Source organism: Colletotrichum tamarilloi (genome assembly GCF_030869305.1).
Source record: "Colletotrichum tamarilloi strain Tom-12 chromosome Unknown Scaffold_8.1, whole genome shotgun sequence".
In the NCBI taxonomy this organism is placed as follows: domain Eukaryota; kingdom Fungi; phylum Ascomycota; class Sordariomycetes; order Glomerellales; family Glomerellaceae; genus Colletotrichum; species Colletotrichum tamarilloi.
In genome coordinates this window covers 969,628-989,749 of record NW_026849391.1, presented here as the reverse complement: position 1 = coordinate 989,749, position 20,122 = coordinate 969,628, and the positions used below count along the sequence as shown (strand labels likewise).

General features: G+C 53.9%; 3 protein-coding genes across 3 annotated transcripts; 2 read left to right on the top strand and 1 right to left on the bottom strand.

Annotated features, from left to right (window-relative positions):
- Window positions 1-1,390: 1,390 nt before the first annotated feature.
- CTAM01_03654 (aldehyde dehydrogenase) lies at window positions 1,391-2,905 on the top strand (the record flags this gene model as incomplete). The annotated part of the gene is made up of 1 exon (XM_060519686.1): window positions 1,391-2,905. The coding sequence occupies one exon, from the start codon at window positions 1,391-1,393 to the stop codon at window positions 2,903-2,905; it is 1,515 nt and encodes a 504-aa protein (XP_060385892.1).
- Window positions 2,906-8,761: 5,856 nt separating this feature from the next.
- CTAM01_03653 (cytochrome b5-like Heme/Steroid binding domain-containing protein) lies at window positions 8,762-14,040 on the top strand (the record flags this gene model as incomplete). The annotated part of the gene is made up of 5 exons (XM_060519685.1): window positions 8,762-8,932; window positions 8,985-9,025; window positions 9,082-9,854; window positions 9,930-10,221; window positions 10,278-14,040. 5 exons carry the CDS (start codon window positions 8,762-8,764, stop codon window positions 14,038-14,040), a joined length of 5,040 nt encoding a protein of 1,679 aa, XP_060385891.1.
- Window positions 14,041-14,884: 844 nt separating this feature from the next.
- Window positions 14,885-19,713, bottom strand: CTAM01_03652 (ABC transporter; the record flags this gene model as incomplete). Its single annotated transcript, XM_060519684.1, has 16 exons — window positions 14,885-14,911; window positions 14,975-15,816; window positions 15,865-15,930; window positions 15,980-16,029; window positions 16,080-16,609; window positions 16,659-16,831; window positions 16,893-17,604; window positions 17,655-17,909; window positions 17,965-18,325; window positions 18,379-18,456; window positions 18,507-18,525; window positions 18,578-19,082; window positions 19,131-19,185; window positions 19,238-19,325; window positions 19,376-19,481; window positions 19,558-19,713. 16 exons carry the CDS (start codon window positions 19,711-19,713, stop codon window positions 14,885-14,887), a joined length of 4,023 nt encoding a protein of 1,340 aa, XP_060385890.1.
- Window positions 19,714-20,122: the final 409 nt, after the last annotated feature.

Here is a 20,122-nt window from a genome sequence, read left to right as displayed (position 1 = left end):
ACAACCGTCGGCGTCATCCGGGGTTCCCGCCGACTTGTCTAGCCCAGGTTGGGTGTGCCAAGGCAACCTTGACCTTGGTCCTGACTCTCTGTCGGCCAGCTTCCAGGTACTCTCCAGGAATTACCCTTTGGTACCCCGTATTCCACTATCAAAAGGGCTTTGTCTGATGTCAAATGCAAACTCTCCTACCCGTTGCATCCAAGATGATCTGACGAACTCGTCGTTATCGCCGACGATTCAGAGAATCGAACCTAGCCTTTAAAGGCTGAGGAGGCAAGGTGTGAGACGCACACATACCGAGATAGACCAAGCGGCTTATGGTCCAGTCTAGACTCTTTCGGCGATCTCTGTATATCTGAGATATCTATCTGTCTCGCATCGCCCGTATCTATGTAGGTAGTCTATCTTTTCCGCCATGCCTGCCGTATCTTTTTCCCGATTGTGGCTCGCCCACCCGGCTGGGTAGCCAATGAGATGCAGCCAATTCGTCGCTGAAGTCCCCTGTCGTACCGCGGCTGCGCAGGTGGTCGTTCGACTTTGGCGGCCGGGCCCGGGATAAGAACGGATCTGACGGCCCTACAGAATGCAGCCACATTGTTGGATATGATCTGTCAAAGCTTAGCAGCGTCTGCATATCGCATCAGCAAACAAAGACAGGGTGGTCAGAGATGCAAGATAAAAAATTTCCAATCTCCAAATGTGAAGGGACCCTGAAGGCTGAAACTTCTTTAGTGGAGGCGACTCTTTTTTTTTTTTTTTTTTCCTCTTGGTCGCTGCATGTGCACCGCACCAACGCACGCACCGCGGTCCCATCAGGTACGTACCGCCTTGCATCGTCTTGGGAGACTGAATGGGTGGAGACAAAACTGTTGCATCCGGGTGGAGCGAAGGGCCAATGACGTACGGTTAATGACATCACACCGCCGACGAAGTGGGGCAACATGGGTGTCGCCCGGCAAATCTGCAACACCCCGGCTTGCCAGCCCATTACCCACTCTGGTCAGCTGAACTCGAGATAAGGTCCCCGGCCTCTCCTCCGTGGTACGATCCCGATCTCCCTCCGATCTCAACGACCGTCGAAAAGAAAAAAAAATCCTCTAAGCCTGCAACTGCAACTGTACGCTCCGTCCTCCGTGTCGCCGTCCGTCTACCCCGATCGACATCCCATCCCCGGCATCGTCTTGTTGGAATTTTGTATCGCATCCCGTTATACCCCAATTCCCCATCCCCTTACCTTGCAGAAATTCCTTCCCGTTTCTAGTGTATCATTCGTTTTTGCCAGCATAGCTCTTTTTTGTTCACCCATACCCCTCCCCCAGGAATATAGGAGCCAGCCAACCAAACAAGTCAATTAGAGCCAAAAGTAAAAACCAAAGTCTCATTATCAAACATGGCGCCACAAGAGCAGAAGCAGGAGGCGGATCGTCACACCTTCTATGCGGGGAAGCCCCAGCCGGACACGGAATCCCCAGGCACCTTCCAATCCATCGATCCCGCGACGGCGAAGCCCGTCTGCACCATCCACACCTCCTCCGCCGCGTCCATCAACGCCGCCGTCGACGCCGCGAAGAAGGCCTTCCCCTCCTGGTCCGCCACCCCGCCCATTGAGCGCTCCCGCATCCTCCTCCGCGCCGTCGCCCTCCTCCGCGAGCGCAACGACGAGCTGGCCAAGATCGAGACCCTCGACACGGGCAAGGCCTTCTCCGAGACCCAGTACGTCGACGTCGTCACCGGCGCCGACGTCCTCGAGTACTACGCCAACCTCGTCGCCTCGGGCGGCCTCAACGGCGAATCCTTCCGCCTCAGGCCCTCTGCGTGGTCCTACACCACCAAGGAACCCCTCGGCGTCTGCGCCGGCATCGGCGCCTGGAACTACCCCATCCAGATCGCCCTGTGGAAGTCGGCCCCGTGCCTGGCTGCCGGTAACTGCATGATTTACAAGCCGAGCGAGTTCACCCCCTTGCACGCAGAGTACCTCGCCTCCGTCTACCGCGACGCCGGCGTGCCGGACGGCGTCTTCAACGTCGTCTACGGCGCGGGCGACGTCGGCGCCCAGCTCACGACGCACCCGGATATCGCAAAGGTCAGCTTCACGGGCCAGGTCAGCACGGGCAAGAAGGTCGCCGGCGCGGCGGCGGGCGGTATGAAGTACGTTACCATGGAGCTCGGCGGCAAGAGCCCCGTCATCGTCCTGCCGGACTGCGACATTGAGCAGGCCGTCGACGGCGCCATGCTCGCGAACTTCTACAGCTCGGGCCAGGTCTGCACCAACGGCACGCGCGTCTTCATCCCCAAGGCCATCAAGGCCGAGTTTGAGAAGCTCGTGCTCGAGAAGATCCAGTACGTCCGCGCGGGCGACCTGTTCGACCCGGCCACCAACTTTGGCCCGCTCAACAGCAAGACGCACCTCGAAAAGGTGCAGGCGTACGTCCGCAAGGGCGTCATGGAGGATAAGGCGACGCTCCTGTGCGGCGGCGCGACGCAACCCAAGGGTCTGCCGTCGGCCTACAAGTCTGGGTTCTGGATCCAGCCGACCGTGTTTACGGATTGCACTGACGACATGACGATTGTCAAGGAGGAGATTTTCGGTCCCGTGATGAGCATTCTCACGTATGACACCGTCGACGAGGCTGTGCAGCGGGCCAACACGACCGACGTCGGTCTCGCGGCGGGCGTGTTTGGTCGGGACGTCGACCAGTGCCACAGTGTTATTCAGAAGCTCGAGGCTGGTATTACCTGGATCAACACGTGGGGCGAGTCGCCTGCGGAGATGGCGGTCGGCGGGTGGAAGTCGAGCGGTGTTGGTGTGGAAAATGGACGGAAGGGTCTCGAGGCGTGGGTGAGGAACAAGAGCACGCTTGTTGAGATGGGCGGTAGCGTGCCGACTGTCTTCTCCAAGTTGTAAAGGGTTGTAAATATGTACCGAAAAAGGAGAGGACCCAGGGAGAGATTGGTGGTGAGCCGCACTGGGCTCCCTACGTGTGTGGTGAAAAGAAAAACTTGTCTTTGGACTGGAGGAGGTTTTGGTTAGATATAAGCGTTTGAATGATATCACGGATTTGACGATGTTACTCTGCCGTGCTGCCCCAACTTGATTAGTGAGATGTTTCTTTTCAAATGAAGCGAGGTGCCTCTAGGATGTGACTGAAGAATAGTGTGACAAAAGTGAAAGTAAACCTATCATGTACATGATTGTAAGATGCCCGGTGACGGAGGGTGGTTGATAAACAATGGGATAAACAATGGAATACCTGTGCGCAGGAAAAGTAGACCTTCGAGATGACGGAGAACACACAGAAAGTAGGTGCTTTATTCAAGCATGCCGGAAACTGTCAACAAAGATTCTTGACGAAGCAGCAGGCGCCAGAGACCAATATATTCGAAGATTGCCAGTGAGGCATCTCAGGTACTTGAAAAATATCAGGACTCCATCAATCTCCGGTGGCTTTGGTACCATTGGTTGTGCTCATGCAAGCTGTGACTCAGGTCGCTGCTGACTACTAAGGCAGGCTTCCTACTAACAGCCAAGAGATAGGCACACCTGATTCAAAGTTCACCTGACACTCCTCAAAGCCTCTCTCTACCACTTACTACTACACTGAGGAATATACTTGAGAGGATGGAAAGGTACTAGAGCTAATTATGTAGTTGGTGGACAAGTTCCACGTCATCCACATTTGAGGATCGGACACAGGTTCACAGGCAGTACAACGAACCCTCCGCGAACTGAGCATCCACCAGTGGCGTCATGAAAGACAGAAGCGCCACTGCCGATATCGTACCATCATTGAGGCGTAGTACAGGATCTTATATGGGTCGGCAGCCGAGGGCGGGATAATCTAGTTCCTTAAGTCAAGTAAGGTTCTAATCTCGCGATTGCTTTGTGTCTGCATCGCCGCCGGCACCAAAACCCGCAATTTCTGCTTCTTCACGGTAGAAGTTTTCTTCAGCTTTCCTCGTCCTTTGTGACGATGTCAGGCACATGACTTTTTTATGGTGCGGAGGGGAGGATCTAAGCTGTGTTGTGGCTATTACCGAGAGACTTACAACATGGTCGCGACTCACGCGTGTTTAGGGGGGAGGGAAGAATTATAGAAGATCGCACGCCAGTGATTAGAAGTCACAGGTACCAGGTTCAAGATTACTCCTGGGCTCGAGATGTGAAAGCGAAGTGGACGAGATAGAGTCCGGATATTTATGGTGCTCTTGACACTGATCTTTAGAACCCTCTTTCTAACAGCTCCAGTGGCACGGAGAAAGGCGTTGCCTTGGCTGACTGCACATCACCATATAGTGCCACAGGGAGATCGATTTGGTATAGAGCTCCTATAATTTGATACAAGGCCATTCCTATTCTTCCATGATGCGTCTCTCGAGGGAAGCATGTTCACTGAAGCAAAATTGTTGTAGCAACGGAAGCTCTCTTCGGGAGTGGATGGAGTATCTGGACGGCACTCGTGTCGAGCCTCGGGCATTAAATAGGGAGAAGAGGACATTGAATGCTTCTTCACCTGATTCTTGCTGTGGTTTGCAGCGTCATATTCAACTGATTATAACATCATTATAGTTCCTCCACCCAGTGACAGGATCTTGCAGACTGATGATGAGCGTAGGAGCAGACTGCGAACCTGATTTTGGAGTCTCCAAAGGCTTCGAATTTGAGTTGAGGGCTTCAGATAACACCAAACCGTATCCAGTAAAGGTTCATATACGATATATTGGCATACTTATAACTTATGTGTACGTGTTTACGCTGCCTGGCTACCGCTGGACTTTTGTACAACAAGGAGGTGTAAGAGAGGGTGTCTTTGATAATCATCGACTGAAAAGCAGATCTCAGAGCCCTGAAGTAGGACAGTCTAGCAAGTAAGAGAATTCACTACCGATGCCACGAGAAGAAGATCTCAAGCTTCCACAGCATGGAACGTAGTGACAGCAGCCCGTTCAGTACCAGCCTGGAATCAGACGAATCTTCTGTCTCGCAGCAGGCACCTAGCCTCTAGACCATGCTCGGTTTTAATCTTTTACGAAAATCGAACCAATTCCAAAGATGCGGCTCTTAATGCTTCCAGCCTTGCATTACCTCAATTCGATCTCTTCAGCTGATATGTATTTTTCACAGCTCTGAAGGGAGTGAATTTGTGTGGAAAGAAGCCAAAACATTTGCGTTCATGTTCTTGGCCATATCTTGGTTGTTACGTCAATTCTCACTTTGGTAAAATAAGGTGCAACAAATGGCCCGCATGAGGGGCGACTCCGAAAGAAACGAAACACATCGTAAACATGAAGTCTAGATGGGGCAAATCCTCCTGTAATACCTCGTTGCCACGAGGGTAGTGCAGGTTCCAGTAACGGTTCCATCAGAAGCAACATCCCAAAGGTGGGCATTGCGGGAAGTCATCGTCCGTTAAGTGCTCCGGTACTTGACGTGTCATAAATAATGGGACCCAGCCAAAGTTCATGACATCAAAGTCACCCTATGAGTAGATCCGATATACAGGGCGGCTTGATGAAGTTTTGTCTGGATGCCTCGGTCTGACCATGAGCTAGGTACAACTTCCACCCTCTTCCTGTAGGAGCTACAGATTGACAGGAGAAACCACTTGGATATCACATACTTAATTGGTCTACCGTATTTCATATCAGTCCAGTAAATCGTGATCGATACTCGTCACCTTCCAACTATTTCAGTGGCCAGACAATTAAGTAGAGTATCGCGGCGAAAACCACTGATGAAGCTTTACTATGGCTCATTGTCCGAAATTCGCTTTTTTTTTTTCATCAGTTTGTACTCTTGTTCTTCATGTGAGACACGGCTGTGGCACTCGGGATGTCACACATCCTTCGGGGAGAAAGGGGAAAACTGGAGAGGAAGGTGTTCATGAGGCAAAAGATCTGATCAGTTTTTCCGCCCCTTGTCCGGGTTTGTATCCCCCTCATATCCGTCGAAATTCCCGTGACTGGCCGCTAGGGCCAACCAATACTGTTGTATGTAGACATACAAGTAATACCAGTATGGATAGACCAACATGATGGGGGCCGGCGCACTGTCCTCGAGTAAAAATAGCGGGCTGATCCGACGAAAAGTGAGAGATGAAACAGACGTCAAGACCAAAATGTGGGCCCTTGAGAAGGGAAAGAAGAAAACTGTTTTGACGTGCTTGAGTACAAACTGTACAGCACAAGGAGATGCGCGGCGATGGATTGACTCCTATTCATTGCCTTCAGTAATGTCATGATGTGATGTGATCGCTGCACCTTGTAAGAACACGGATGAGATTTCTGACATGGAAGGAAAAAAGGAAGAAAAACGGCATTGCCGGCCAAGCTAAAGAGGTCGAATAAGCTTGTCTGCCAAGGTGGATATGCCGTTATGTCTACGTTCTCCTAAGAGTATAGGCTATAGGAGTAGTGCTTGGATGCCAAGGGCTAGCGGGGGTGACGCGAAGTATCATATCAGATACCCCATGGCAAAATATGCAGACCCGTGATAGCGCACTCAATTAAGGTGTGACCAAGAACCGATGGCTTGGTTCCTAATGCAGACATTCCAAGAAGACAAGTTAGGGGATTGAAGCTGCCAAGAATGCCAGTAATGGATTTACTTTCGATCGTCTGTTATATCGGATCATCCACGTACTTTACGCTCTACAGAAATTCCACTCCATGAATGTTGAGAAGCGGAAGACTGAGCCGTACCATGCGCCTTCCAGATTTTGCCGCCCTTTCAGTGATGCACACATCTGCGGTCTGCCACGGCTAATGCACCCCTATCTGTCAGGAGCAAGAAAAGGAAAGTGGGAGCGAGCTGGGGTCCGGCTAATGTTCCCCCTTTCTCGTCTTTCCAGACGACCGTTGCAAGGTAAAAATACAACCTATTGATCCTACGAGGAGTTTCCATGACAGCACAAATTCACGTGGGAGGTCATCTCTCCAATAGAAGGTCACCGTGTGGCAGAAACGTGTGGCTGGGTTGGAAAGCGGGCCATGTTATGCCATGCTCGGACTGCCAAGAAGTGACGGTCGACGTCCTGAAGTTCTGGAACGCGCGTCATCGTGATAGGTCCCGGGCTCCTGGCCGTCCATCATCACTCCCAGGGCTTCAGCCGACCCGACACGAGAGAGAGAGAGCCTGAAGGGAGGGCTCTCAAGGAGGATGGTGGAAAAACTGGTACCTCCTTGGCAATCTCCCGAGGAAGGGCAAGGGCGGCGTCAAGTGCGACAAGGGAGTCGTCGGGCTTGATCCCATGCTGTCACTCGTCTGGGACTAGAACTCCGTGAGAGCGGAGGAGATGAATGGGGAAAGGAGCCGTGTGGGGGGCGGAAGTTTTCTGCCCATCAGAGTCCAAGTTTGCCTCTGCGGAAGGTTCAAAAAGAGGTGTTTGACAGTCGCACCCATCGAATAACAGCTCTGATCAAGGTTTGGAGAGAATAGGACAGCAGCTGTAGCGTCTGAGCTTCTTTCTGTTGCCTGTGTATAATTGGCTATATGCCGCGGTATCTTGTCCCTTTGGAGAGTCTTGGTGCGCGATGGCGTCTCGAAGGTTGCAACTGATGCAAGGTACCAGTTGCCAAGCTCCCAAACCCCCCCACCATCCCGTAGATTCAGAAAAAGAACTATTGTGGATCCTGGCAGATCGGGAAGGTAAGGCACTTGGGCGCATTGGATACAGAGTTCTGGGAATTTGAACCATATGTGATGGATTAACGACACGTGATTGGCCAAGAGCCCTTGTCCCGGTGCCCCACATGGACGTTACCAGCTCCTGCCAGCTGAGGCTATTTCCTTCTCAACCCCTGGTCGTTTTCCTTTTCGCACCTCGTCTCGTCGAGGTCCTCAACTTTATTGCCTCTAAGGACAGACATCAATCTATTTACCTCGTGGCATTCGTACCGAACCGGATTGAAAGCTTCCTAGGAGTCATCAAACCCCAGGAATTACACGTGTATTCGTAGGCCAAGTGCCCGAGTGGGCTGAGAATCACACTACGAGACGCCATGGCCGCACGTCCGCGACGACACATCTTCCCTCATTCTGCTCGACTGCCGCATAAGATCAGCGATGGCCCCAAGGACGCATGATGATCCCGGCGAATTCAGCGTCGTGCAGCATGTCAGTCATCTTGGCATTTTCATAGACCCATGAGTCCATGACACCCAAGCATCCAGACTGGAGGAAGAGGTCGAGCCCAAACTTGGGATGGCGTCAAGTCATCCTAAGACGTGGGCTGCTAGCGTGTTTGGGCATCGTGGAGTTGAGCCGCTGCCCATCACACAGTCACGTCTCCTGGCGGGTCGAGTCGACTCTCTGCCCATTGGTCCACGAGCTCCTGACGGCTGTGAATCAGAGTTCAAACGACCGCGGAGACCTCCCGTCTAGTGACCCCGGTCTGCGGGTATTATTTTGTTTGCCCATGGGACGGTATGCAGGGGCCCAACCGCTCTCTACTACTCTCCTACATGGCGCCCCACAACGACATCGATGGCAACGATGGTGTTAGTCTCTCGAGGCGTCCCTTTTAGGGAAGCCATGATGCCCAAGGAAGCAGCCTTCGTCCGTCTGCTCTGTTTCTCCAACCAACTTTGTTCCCTTGTTTTTGGATCTGTAGGCTTGAGGCCATTTTCATTCTTTGCCCTGGCGGTTGTAATTTTCCCCTGCCCTGGCGGCCATATTCAACTACACTTCTAATTCCTATTCACATCGCCTGCTGTCGGATCTGCCTTGTCTATACTACCTCACAGGTCCAACACTTACATCGAGATGGCTTTTTCAGAGAGATCATGCCCCGTATCGGGCTCAGTAGGAGGAGGTGTTTGTCCAGTCGGCGCCAACAAATCAGGAAGACAGAGCAGATCAAGCAGTCGTATGGGCCCACGAGGATGTTCCTTCTCGGGCTTCTCCCAGCCTGGTGACATCCACACAGCATTCGATGTAAGCCTTGACCAACCTTCCCATAGGCTCGAACATACTAACAACATCTCAGATCCCTCGAGGAGTTGACGCAGAAGAGTGGCTCCGAATGAGGTACGCCTAGGTTCCTGCTACTCATCTTCGACAGCCAACTGACTTGACTATTATAGAGAGCGGAAATCCATCAACCATGTTCTCTATTCCCAATACCCATCACAGCAAGAGATCGATTCGGTCAAATCACAAGCAGAGTTGGATGCCTTCAACGTCAACGAGGCAGACCTGCTGGCCGTTGCCCTCGGAGCGCCGGCTAGACAAGTGATGCTAAGAGCGGAAGAGATTGGTCCGCAGACAGGTTGGAAAGACGGCTTTCTCAGCGTAGAGCATGGCTTCTGCCCGCCAGACTACGACGAGGCGGCTGGTGCCCTGGCCAGATCTCCAGGCCGCGTTTGGATCGACCTCGCAGAACGCATGCCCGGGTGCGTGGCCCGCGGCCGAGTCCGAGAGTCAGTCGCCGCCGCACCTGTCATCGAGGGCACGGCAGACGTCATCCCCGATCAGGCTCTCTGGGCGGCTCTTGTGTCGCTCGGCATGCTCTGCTCTATCTACCGCTTCGAGCAGAAGTACGACGGTCACGATGGGGTGAACGCATCGACAAACCCCACGAAGTTGAAGTTGAACTGCAGAATGGGCGACTACTTGGGAGAGGAGCTCGTCGGCATCCCTCTCAGCATTGCTTTACCCTATTTCCAAGTATCCCGACGAATGGGCCGCACACTCCCCCACCTGACGTTTGTCGACCAATCTTCATACAATCTAAAGATCAAGGACGTCACCTCGACATACCCCTACGTCGCTCGTTTCGACAACATGGAGCTCAGATGGCCCATGTTCGGTGAGCGTGCCGAAGTCGCTTTCCTCAAGGGAGTTGCAGAGACTTCAGGTTAGTAGTGCCATCCATGTCTTTTGGCATTGTTCTTTACTGTTTCGCGACATGGTTACTGACTTGATGAGAAAGCTTCCTTCCAACACGGGCCTGACGCTATTGCAGCATGCCAAGAACATGTCATGAACCGCAACAACGAAGGCCTCCTTCACGAGATGATTCGTCTAAAGGAGATTCTCGAGCGCATGCCCAACGCCTTCCACTCCATTTCAACTAACCCTAATGCCGGTGAAAACTACGTGCCTGTTCAGCAATGGGTCCGCTGGGCCAAGTTCTCCGCTCCTCTCTCAAAGCGATGCCCTGCCTCTTCAGGCCTACAGTTCCCACCTTACTTGGTAATGGATGCTTTCTTGGGCAGAAGCAAGTATGTCGAGCATCATCTTTGCTGCTTTTTCAACCGGTCACTGATCCTATTTCCAGCTACACCTCATTCCTGGGGGCCGAGGGTGTCCACCTCCGTGCTTGGTTCCCTGCCAACCTGCGCGCCTTTATTGCGGCCATCGAGTACCACTACCGCATCCCTGAATACGTCCAGAAGTCCGGCGACCCGCGTCTTATGGGAGTTCTTGATGGTATCGTCGAAGCCTATACCGGTGAACGTGGCTTCATGGGAGTGCACCGCTACAAGGTCTTCGGCATCCTCGAGGTCGCCGCCAAAACTGGCCGAACGGAGACCAACGGCGCATCGGGTGCGGCAGACGGCGAGCGCCCATGGGAAGAGACCCATCGCCAGTTCTCAGAGGCAATGAAGGAACGCCTCGAACCCTATCGAGGCAAACTGGCAATCGAGCCGCACCAGATGCGCGGCACTTTCGAAGAATGCCGCTATGTCACTCGCGTGTTGAACAGATCTTTTGTTGATTCTGATCCATCACGCTCAATTGCAATGGTCACGCTCGATATCCGAGAGACCGGCATCACGTTCGCACCAGGTGATCGCCTGGCCGTGATGCCCCTAAACGGGTGGGAGGAGTGCGCCAAAGTCATCGCCGCCTTGGGCTTGGAGGAGCATATCGACGCCCCGGTCGAGGTCAGCGGAATCTGGGCTCGCTTCGAGATGCATCTCGGGTCTGTCAGGAGAACCGCGACACCCAAGCTCACTGTCGGTGACATTCTTCGACGTGGCCACCTTGCCCCCATCACCAAGGAGATGGCCCTCAAGGTTCATGGTTTGCTGCATGCATCCTCCAACACCGTCTTGCAGGTCCTCAGCACGGATGAGTGGCCTGTCAGAGGATCGTTAGGCGACCTCTTGCAGGACGCCGTTACGGATACGCCACCCCAAATCTGGGATAGGGTATTCAACCTCGACAATCTCGCATGGCTTGCGGATCTTGTTCCCCTTGAGGTCCCACGCACCTACTCCATCGCAAGCTACACGGAAGAACTCCTCCCAGAGACAGTTGACCTCGCTGTGTCCCGTTCGGAATACAAGCTGTGTTCTACCTTTTCCAGGGGCAAGGAAATCACCCGTGCCGGAGTCTCCAGTGGATTCCTGAACCCGCCCGTGGAGATGGGCGAGATTGACTCAGACGACGAGATTCTTATTGGCGTCTCTCGCCCAGCAGCCTTCCACCTCCCGCTTGACCCTATGGCACCCTGCGCCTTCTTCGCCGGCGGAAGCGGCATCGCACCCTTCCGCAGCTTTTGGCAGGCTCGCCTCACACAAAGTGGCTTGTCTGGTGGCAAGAACCTTCTGTACCTCGGAGTCCAGAACCGTGAGAAATTCTGCTTCGAGGAGGAGCTGCGACAGTATGTCAACGCAGACTTCATGGAAGTCCACGTCGCCTTCTCGAGGGACTATCGTGGTCTCGCTTACGAGGGCCAGGATCTCGTCGAGAAGCACATCCCCCCTCGCTACATCGACACATTGATCGTCGAACAAGGTCTGCAGGTCTGTGACCTCGTCATGTCCAAGAAGCAGGGAGGTCTCGGCGGCTACCTCTACGTCTGTGGTTCCGTCTCCGTATTCGATTCCGTTATGAACGGAATCAGGAAGGCAATCTACACCTACAGGACCGCCACGGAAAAGGGAGTTGACCTGATTATCGACAAGGCCTTTGCGGAGAGACGCTTTATGCTCGATGTTTTCATGACGCCCAAGCCTCTGCCTTGCAACCTGCCGACGATTCCCTTGTCGGAGCTCGCAAAGCATACAGGTCACCGTCCCGGTTCTCGCATGTGGATCGGAGTCCACGGCAGTGTCTACGATGTCACCGACTTCTGTCCCATGCACCCCGGCGGAACGCTCATCATCAAGTCCAACGCGGGTGTTGACTGTTCCAAGTCATTTGACAACCTCGCTCACACCAACAACCCCGAAGTCTCTAGTCTGTTGACCAAATACTTTGTTGGACACTTGACCCCGAAGCCCGACTACGGCAGCGATGAGATCTCTGCTTTGCACGATCTCTGGTCGGCGTACCTCCGATCCACTGTCGAAACCCTGGTGGCCCATCAATTTGAGATGTACGAAATCATGGGCGCGTCCCTTGAGACCAACTCGTCCCACGACCCTGCAGGCAGCAACAATATCTGGCTGCGCGAGAGTCTGCCTAATATCATCGCTGTCCGCACATTCTATGGCTACCAGAGTCGACTGCTCCAGGGAGGCTTCTCGGCTCTTTTTGGCCACAAGCTTCAAGAGCTTGTCCTCAAACTGTCATTCGGTGTCGCCAGTGCCAATGGCCCGGCCGCCGACACCAAGCTGCCCGACGTCCTCGGCACCGTGGCCCGCGCAAAGACGAGCGGAGATGCGGCGCACTGCACCAAAGAGGTCGCCCTCGTCGGTCAGTTCGTCTGCGACGCCGACGCCTCGCTTCGCTTCCAAGAACGCGGTGTCTTTGCTTACGCAGCCCGTAGCGTCGAGCTTGACATTGCCCTTCTCGAAGACCTCCGTCAGGAAGCATGCGCTGGAATGGACGCCTTTGACAGCATCGCAGCGTCAATGAAAGACTCGTCCGATCCAGATGTCGAAAACACCCGCCTCACCGCACTTTCCACGTTCCTCCTGCAGGTTCTCGAGCGTATGGCTCGCCACCTCGAGGTCTTTTACGCCCAGCTCGCCCGCTGCTCCGTCTACCAGCCCAAGCTCGAGCAAAACCCGGCCCGGACCCGCTGGGCTCTCGTCCGCCGCCGCATCCGTGACGGAAGCCTCTTTGTGCTCGCCACCAAAGCGGAGCTCAACCCGAGCATGCTGGAGCAGCCGACCTCGGCGCCGTATTACATGTCAAGAGCAAACCCGAATCAGAACATTGACTTTGATCGGGTCATGGCGCAAGTGCAGGCCAGCTTACATGCGGGGGGCGGTCACGACGCCTCGTCCCCTGCTCACCACGGGCAGCAGCCTCTGACCCTCAACGCTGTGCACCAGGCCCGTGGTCGCAGCACAGGCGATACCAGCGCTGTCGCGAGCCGCGAGAACGCGGGCGCGCTGCGGGCTATGAATAGTTTCGTCGAGAAGAATAGCCGTGCCATCCGCAGGCTGAGTAAGATGCCAGCTGTTGCTATGAACTTTGAAGACATCCAAAGGGCCGCACTGCTCGAGATGTCTCAGAACGGCGGCCCGCTTTCACCACCGGAAATGGCTGGCGACGCCATGCTGGGTCTTGGTCTCGGATCGGAACACGCCATGAGGCTGAAGCATGGCAACAACGGCAACGGGAACAGGGTGCTTCCGACGCCACCTTCAAGCCGCGGCTCAAGTCGCTCGCCAAAGCGGTTCAATCACCCATATGGCATGAGTCAACAACCACACGGGAAGCCGACAGCAGAAATGCTACTTTCCAAGCTCAATCGGCCCCGTGGGGCATCGCTCACCCGAGGAGGACCACCTTCGGGTCCCAATTCTCCCGCTCCATACCCTGTTATCGGCTCTCACTCTCCGCCACTCAACCACCCCGTCGACGCGCAAAGTGCTCTGAGCACTATGATGAGCCGCCTCAACACCAGACCTCGCAGCGGCTCCGCTGCCATGTCCTCGACCAGTCATCATCACCACCAGGCCATGGGCGGCGGGCTAGTACGCTCAAGGTCTACCATGAGCATGGGCAGCGCGGGAGCCATGAGCGGCGGTAGGGCAGCGGCGGGCCATGTGCCGCAGAGATCCACGAGCTCCCTCCGGGCACTGAAGCTCAGGAGCGTAATGGAGCAGAGCGAAGAAAGGGTCGCGCCTACGTTTTGACGTGGTTCATTGTGTGTTTTGGGTTCGGATGTTTTTGTGACGAGGTATATGTAACGAATCCCCGGTTCCGGTTCCTGTTTTCCCGTCGGTGACCGACAATGGGATGAACGGGCGTTCCTGTGGGTCTGGTCCGCTCGTCAACCACGAAGATGAGAGCGACGGCTCAGCGGCCTGGTGGTGCTTGGCGAACTTGGCGCGCCCCGTGTCCATCACGAGCCACATATCCGATGTTGTTTGTTCGGATGTACGGGATCCCAGAGGTATTGTGTTGTGTTACTCTTTCAATGTCCATGTTTTGCGATTTGCGTTTCCGATTTGTTGATGCCTGGGAACCCAGATCCCAAAGGCCCCCGGACACGAAAAAAGAAGAAAAGGGGCTTCAGTGGGGAAAACTTACAGTATTGAAGAGTGTGTAAAATAGAATTCAAATTTGAAAAAAGCGTTGAACGTTATGTTTGCTATGTTGATTCTTCTCATGACGTGCGAGGACGCTCAGTGACTCCATGCATCGCGTGATTGACCTGATTGTGATGGTGGTGGAGTGGGTGGTAGCATGTCGCCTTGATGACTCGACTCAATAGAGCCACTGATGTCGATGAAATGAATTAGAGAATTCTCTCAAAATTTGAGTAAAGTTATTTCTAAATGGAGACTAGATGACATGCAAAGTTGATAACTTTGAGGTTGTAACAAATAAGTGGAAAATGCACCTTGTTGAATGAAGAAAATTCGCAAATAACCCCGTGGTATTGATGTTAGTTTTACACAATCTTTCTCTGACGCCTTTACCACTTTCCGCCTTCTTATTGTCTAAACCCCGGATAGAGAGTGGAACATATGGATTTTATTTATCCAACGCTTGTGATTGACACTGTTGAAAGTTAGTCAAGGGTCAAGAGGATCCAATGGGGTACGGAAGAGAAAGAAGACTCACCATCTGGAAGTAAATGCCCTTCTCGGCAATCAAACTCGCGTGATCACCCCGCTCAACGACCTTACCGTCCGCCATGACAAAGATGACGTCGGCATTCTGCACCGTCGCGAGCCTGTGAGCGACCATGATCATTGTCCGGCTGCCCTTGGTGGCGTCAAACACGGCCTGGACGCCGCGTTCTGTCTCGCTGTCCAGCGCGCTCGTCGCTTCGTCGAGCAGCAGCAGCGACGGCCGGCGGATGAGCGCTCTCGCGATGGAGACGCGCTGCTTCTGGCCTCCGGAGAGTGTGACGCCGGCGTTGCCGACTTGGGTGTTGTAGCCCTCGGGTAAAGAGATGATGAAGTCGTGGATACCTGCATCCCGCGCCGCGGCGTGGATCGCTTCGTCTGAGACGGCGTCCTCGTCTTCGATACCGAGTAGGATGTTCTCGCGGATGGAGCCGGTGAAGAGATTGGGCTCTTGGGAGACGAGAGAGATGTTCTTGCGGTAGTTGACGAGGTCGAGCGTCTTGATGTCGTGTCCGTTGTACAAGATCTCGCCGCCGGCCTGGAGGGTGTAGAAGCGCTCGAGGAGGGAGATGATCGTCGTCTTGCCGGAGCCGGAAGGTCCAACGATGGCGGCGAATTGGCCTCGCTCGATTCTGAGGTCCAGGCCCTTGAGGACAGGGAGGGGTCTTGTGGGGTAGCTGAACCAGACGTCCTTGAAGTCGATCTCAACACCCTTCTCGTAGTGAACTTCGTAGGGGACGATGTCGCTGACGCCCTTCTGGGGTTGGTTGTCGTCGTCTTCGTTCTCACGGAGAGCCAGGATGCGATCGGCTGCTGTCTTTGCCTTGGCAATGTCTATCGACTGTCAGCTGCATTCGCGTATGGGAGTAGAGGGGCACATACTGGGACCAAAACTGAGCCATTGACCGGCGCTCATGCCGCCTTGAACAACCGCAATGTAGACAACCACTGCAAAATGTCAGTAAACAGACGGCCTCGATGAGTTGTATATACTTACTATACTGGAAGGGCGTGTACTCATGCCCGGCAAGCAGCTTGCCACCGTACCTGCAGATAGTCAGCAATAAAGTCTGCAATCCACACTTAGAAGCACTCACCAAAGTACGAAAGCCATGCAGAGCAGCGAAATACTATCGCTGAAAGAAAAGACCATGACGGAAAAGCGAGACTTGCGGAAAGCATCCTTGATGTGGTCCCTGAGCAAGTTGTCGTAGCGGTCGCAAATTCCGTCTTCCATCGTAAGACTAGAGACGGTGCGGATCGCACTGATGCTCTCCGACGCAAACTTGGCACTTTCGGCAAAGACGGCATTGTTGGCAGTCTCGAAGCTGGTCTCGTGCCTCACACGGTAGAACATGGCTGCCACGATGATGGGCATGGATGTGCCGAGCGCGACAAGGGTGAGCTTCCAGCCGAAGACGAGACCAACGACAACGCAGCCGATGACGTTGAACAGCGAGATGAGAACGAAAGCCATGTTTGTGCCTAGGAGCTGCTGGAGCATGGTAGGATCGGTGGCGAGGCGGGCGGTCAGGGAACCAGCGGAGTTGCCCTCGGCGTCGAAGAATGAAGAAGGCTTGTAGATGATGTTTCGGAAGTACTCCTTGCGATAGACGCGGACGATACCCTGAGAAATTGTTAGAAAAGCACCTAGCAGAGATGGAAGAGTGACTTACGAAGCCGATGGTGGTGGTAGCCCAGCCGAGCAGGAAGTGACTGACTCCCACACCTGTAGCGAGATACATGAACATCTCACACCAATGATTGGCGATGACTCTCAGGAAGTTGCCCCAGTAAGAGAAGAGAGAAACCAGAACCGCGAAGAGGTAAGCTTGAACGGGAGTGCTCGCTGTGGATCGTATTAGTCTCTCGGCTCCAGACTGGAAAAACGAATGGCAGTGAGCGCTTACCTCCAGCACCGAGTGCTGCAAATGCAATGATGATGTACGTCTTCCATCTCTTCCTCTGCTCGCCGAGCAGCTGACCAAAGCTACCGAACATGTGGAATGCTCTCCATCGACCGAGACATCCTCTTGGCTCCCTGACAACTCTCAAGCTACCGGCTTCGATGCGCTCGAGCTCCTCGTCAGAGCCGTTAATCTCGTGGAGATATTGAAGCATGCCCGTGGAAGTGCCCTCGCTACTAGGTCTCTTCTCGGTGAGATCCCCGGTACTGCTGCCTCCTTGAAGAGACTTGTGAACAGAAAGACGCTCAGGCTCGGGTCGTCTCCAGCTGAGGTCACCAAAGAGGACATCCTCTTCCTCTTCGACGCCCATGTCGAGCTTCTGTGCAGTAGCCAGAAGGTGGTAAGGACCGTCGACCTGGGACATGAGCTCTTCGTGCGTACCCTGCTGGACGACCTGGCCCTTGCGCAGGAGAATGATGTTGTCGGCCTTCTTGATGGTTCCGAGGCGATGGGCAATGATGATGGTTGTGCGTCCCTTGCATGCGCGGTCGAGAGCGGCCTGCACGATCTGTTCGCTGCGGACATCGATGGCGGAAGTGGCCTCGTCGAGGATGAGGATCTTGGGCTGCTTGACGATGGCACGAGCGATGGCGAGACGCTGGCGCTGACCACCGCTGAGCTTGATGCCAGCATCACCAACTTCAGTTTGGTATCCCTAACGCGGGTTAGTATGCGAGTCTGACGCGGAAGCTTTGGAGATTATACCTCTGGCAAACGTGAGATGAATTCATCGGCAAAGGCATCCTTGCATGCCTCTTCAATCAGCCTTGCCTTAACCGCCTGGGACTTGTGCTCCCATTCAGTCCCGATGAGACCGTACTCGACGTTCTTGAAGATAGTAGTGTTGAAAAGAGCGTTGTCTTGTTGGACCAAGCCGATTTGACTACGCCACCACTTGGGGTCGATCTCGCTGAGTAACCGGCCGCCGACACTGATGATACCGTTGCGGAGCCAGAGAACCTGGTATGGCGTCAGTTACTGTCTCACGAATGCAATCAAAGAGGACATAGCTTACCAGTTGATTAGTCTGCATGTCACCATTGAACTCGTACCATCTCTCCAAAATGCCAACGATTGTGCTCTTTCCGGAACCCGAAGGACCCACAATGGCAGTGACTTTGCCGGCAGGGAACGTGAGGAACAGGTTGTCCAAGATCTTCACGTCGGGACGCTTGGGGTACACAAAGTTGACGGCCTGGAAAACGATATCTTCAGCGGCCGAGACCTCGGGCGCCCTGAGCGTTCCATACGTAGCTTTGGGGGCGTCTATGATGGTGTGGAAGATGGCGTTGGCGTCGGCGGCCTGCGATGCGGACTGTAGTGGCGCAGTGATTTGACCCAAAGAGGAGGCCATCATCATGATGCAGAGAAGAACACTGTATTTCGGATGAGTTACTCGAGCTGATCCTGAGGGAGTATAATGACTTACACGATCAAGGATGTGGGAGTCGTCAGGGCCATCATAGTGTACATCTGGAAAGCGTACCAGAATGACAGAGCGAAGGTTCTAAACGTGTTAGCTGACAAGCTTGAATGTCCGTTGGATCGGATCCTTACGCGTAGATGGCGAAGAAAACTTTGTAATGTCAGCAAGGAATAACTCTATCAGTGAAATCGTGCCAACTTACTCAATCCTTGTTGAACCGCAATGAGCCAAGCCATACCAGCACCCCTCTTCCGTGATTGATCTGCCAATATTCCATACTTTGCAAGCAACTTGAATTCGGCACCGCACGCAGCAAGCATTCGGATTGAGCTGAAAGCCTCGGTCGCGACGGAGGCGGCCTGGATATCCATGTCCTGGACATCCTTCAACCTCTTGATGATTGGCGGCGTGGTGATGGCATACACGATGGCGATGAAGACCAGCCCGGAGCTCGTCGTTAGTGTGAGAAGCCAGTTGTAGGCGAAAGCGATGGTAAACCCTGCAATGACGACTGCAAGACTAGAGAAGAACTGTCCCATTTTCTCGGAGATACCCAGCTGCAAGATACTTGCGGTGATGGTAATAATGGCGGCTGTCTGACCAGGGGCCAACATGTCTAGCATTGAGATTGGGAGGTTGAATAAGCATCGTAGGTAGTGCAGGCGAATCTTTGCTGAGATGCGAAGACTCGTCATGCGGAAGCCCAGCTAACCATGTGTCAGTCGACGCAAAGCTTATGCTTTGAGAGTACTCACATTGGAGAGGTATGTCAAGATGAGCCTAGCAATGAACAGATAGACGATGTATAATCTGGTCAAACGTCAGTCGATGCGGCCAAACAAGAATACGGGTTCAGACTTACACTCCCTGGTTGACTGCTTTCTCAAAGTCTTCTTGTGTCTCCGATGTACCTTGCATAAAAAACCCGGTGAAGGTGCCGACCAGTTGTCCTAAGCACGTTAGTGAGCTGGTATAGTCTTGAGCGTGGAGATGCACTCACCAAAGACAATGTTCATCACCGGCATGGTAAGGCCGGCACCGATAGCGCCAATGATAGACCCCACTATGATAAACTTGTCGAGTAATGTTCCATAGTGGAAGATTTTCTGCGTCGCCGGTCAGCAAAGAACGTGTACGACGAAGCCACGATGGCGACCAGGTGCTAGAGTGAATTGAACATACAAAGAAGTTGCGTATCGTCAATAACGTCTTCGCGTTGAGCTTGTACCAGGCCTTCTTAGGCTCCGCCGGTGTGGCACCGGGATCGGTGGGGGCGCCCGCGGCCCCGTTGGCCGCAGCCGGAGCTGCCGCATCAGCGGCGCCGGCCGGCGTGGCCATGGTGGGTTCGGGTGTTGGAGTGGGTCTCGTAGACCGGGGTGGATGATCGGATACCGGGTCCGGCGGCAGATCGTGTTTGGGTTGCAAGCTATGTGGAGGCCCGGGCCATGTGGGAGCTGACCAGGGATCGGCGTGTGAGGAGGGTGGGCTTGCTTAAGTGGTAGATCCGGTATACTTTGACTAAATGCTCGTGTCCTTATGCGATGTTCGATACCCAAAGTCGTGGCAAGATTTGTCAAATGCCAAAGATGTTGCTTTCAAGTATGTTGAGGGTGGCGTTTTTTGTCGTCCCGCGGTAGTCTCCAACAATTGACAAAGAGCAAGCAGGCGACTTGCTAGGATCCGGGGGATGGACAAGTTGGCAAATCGCAGATGGGACTCTGGAAGAAACCACAGCCAAAACTCGATC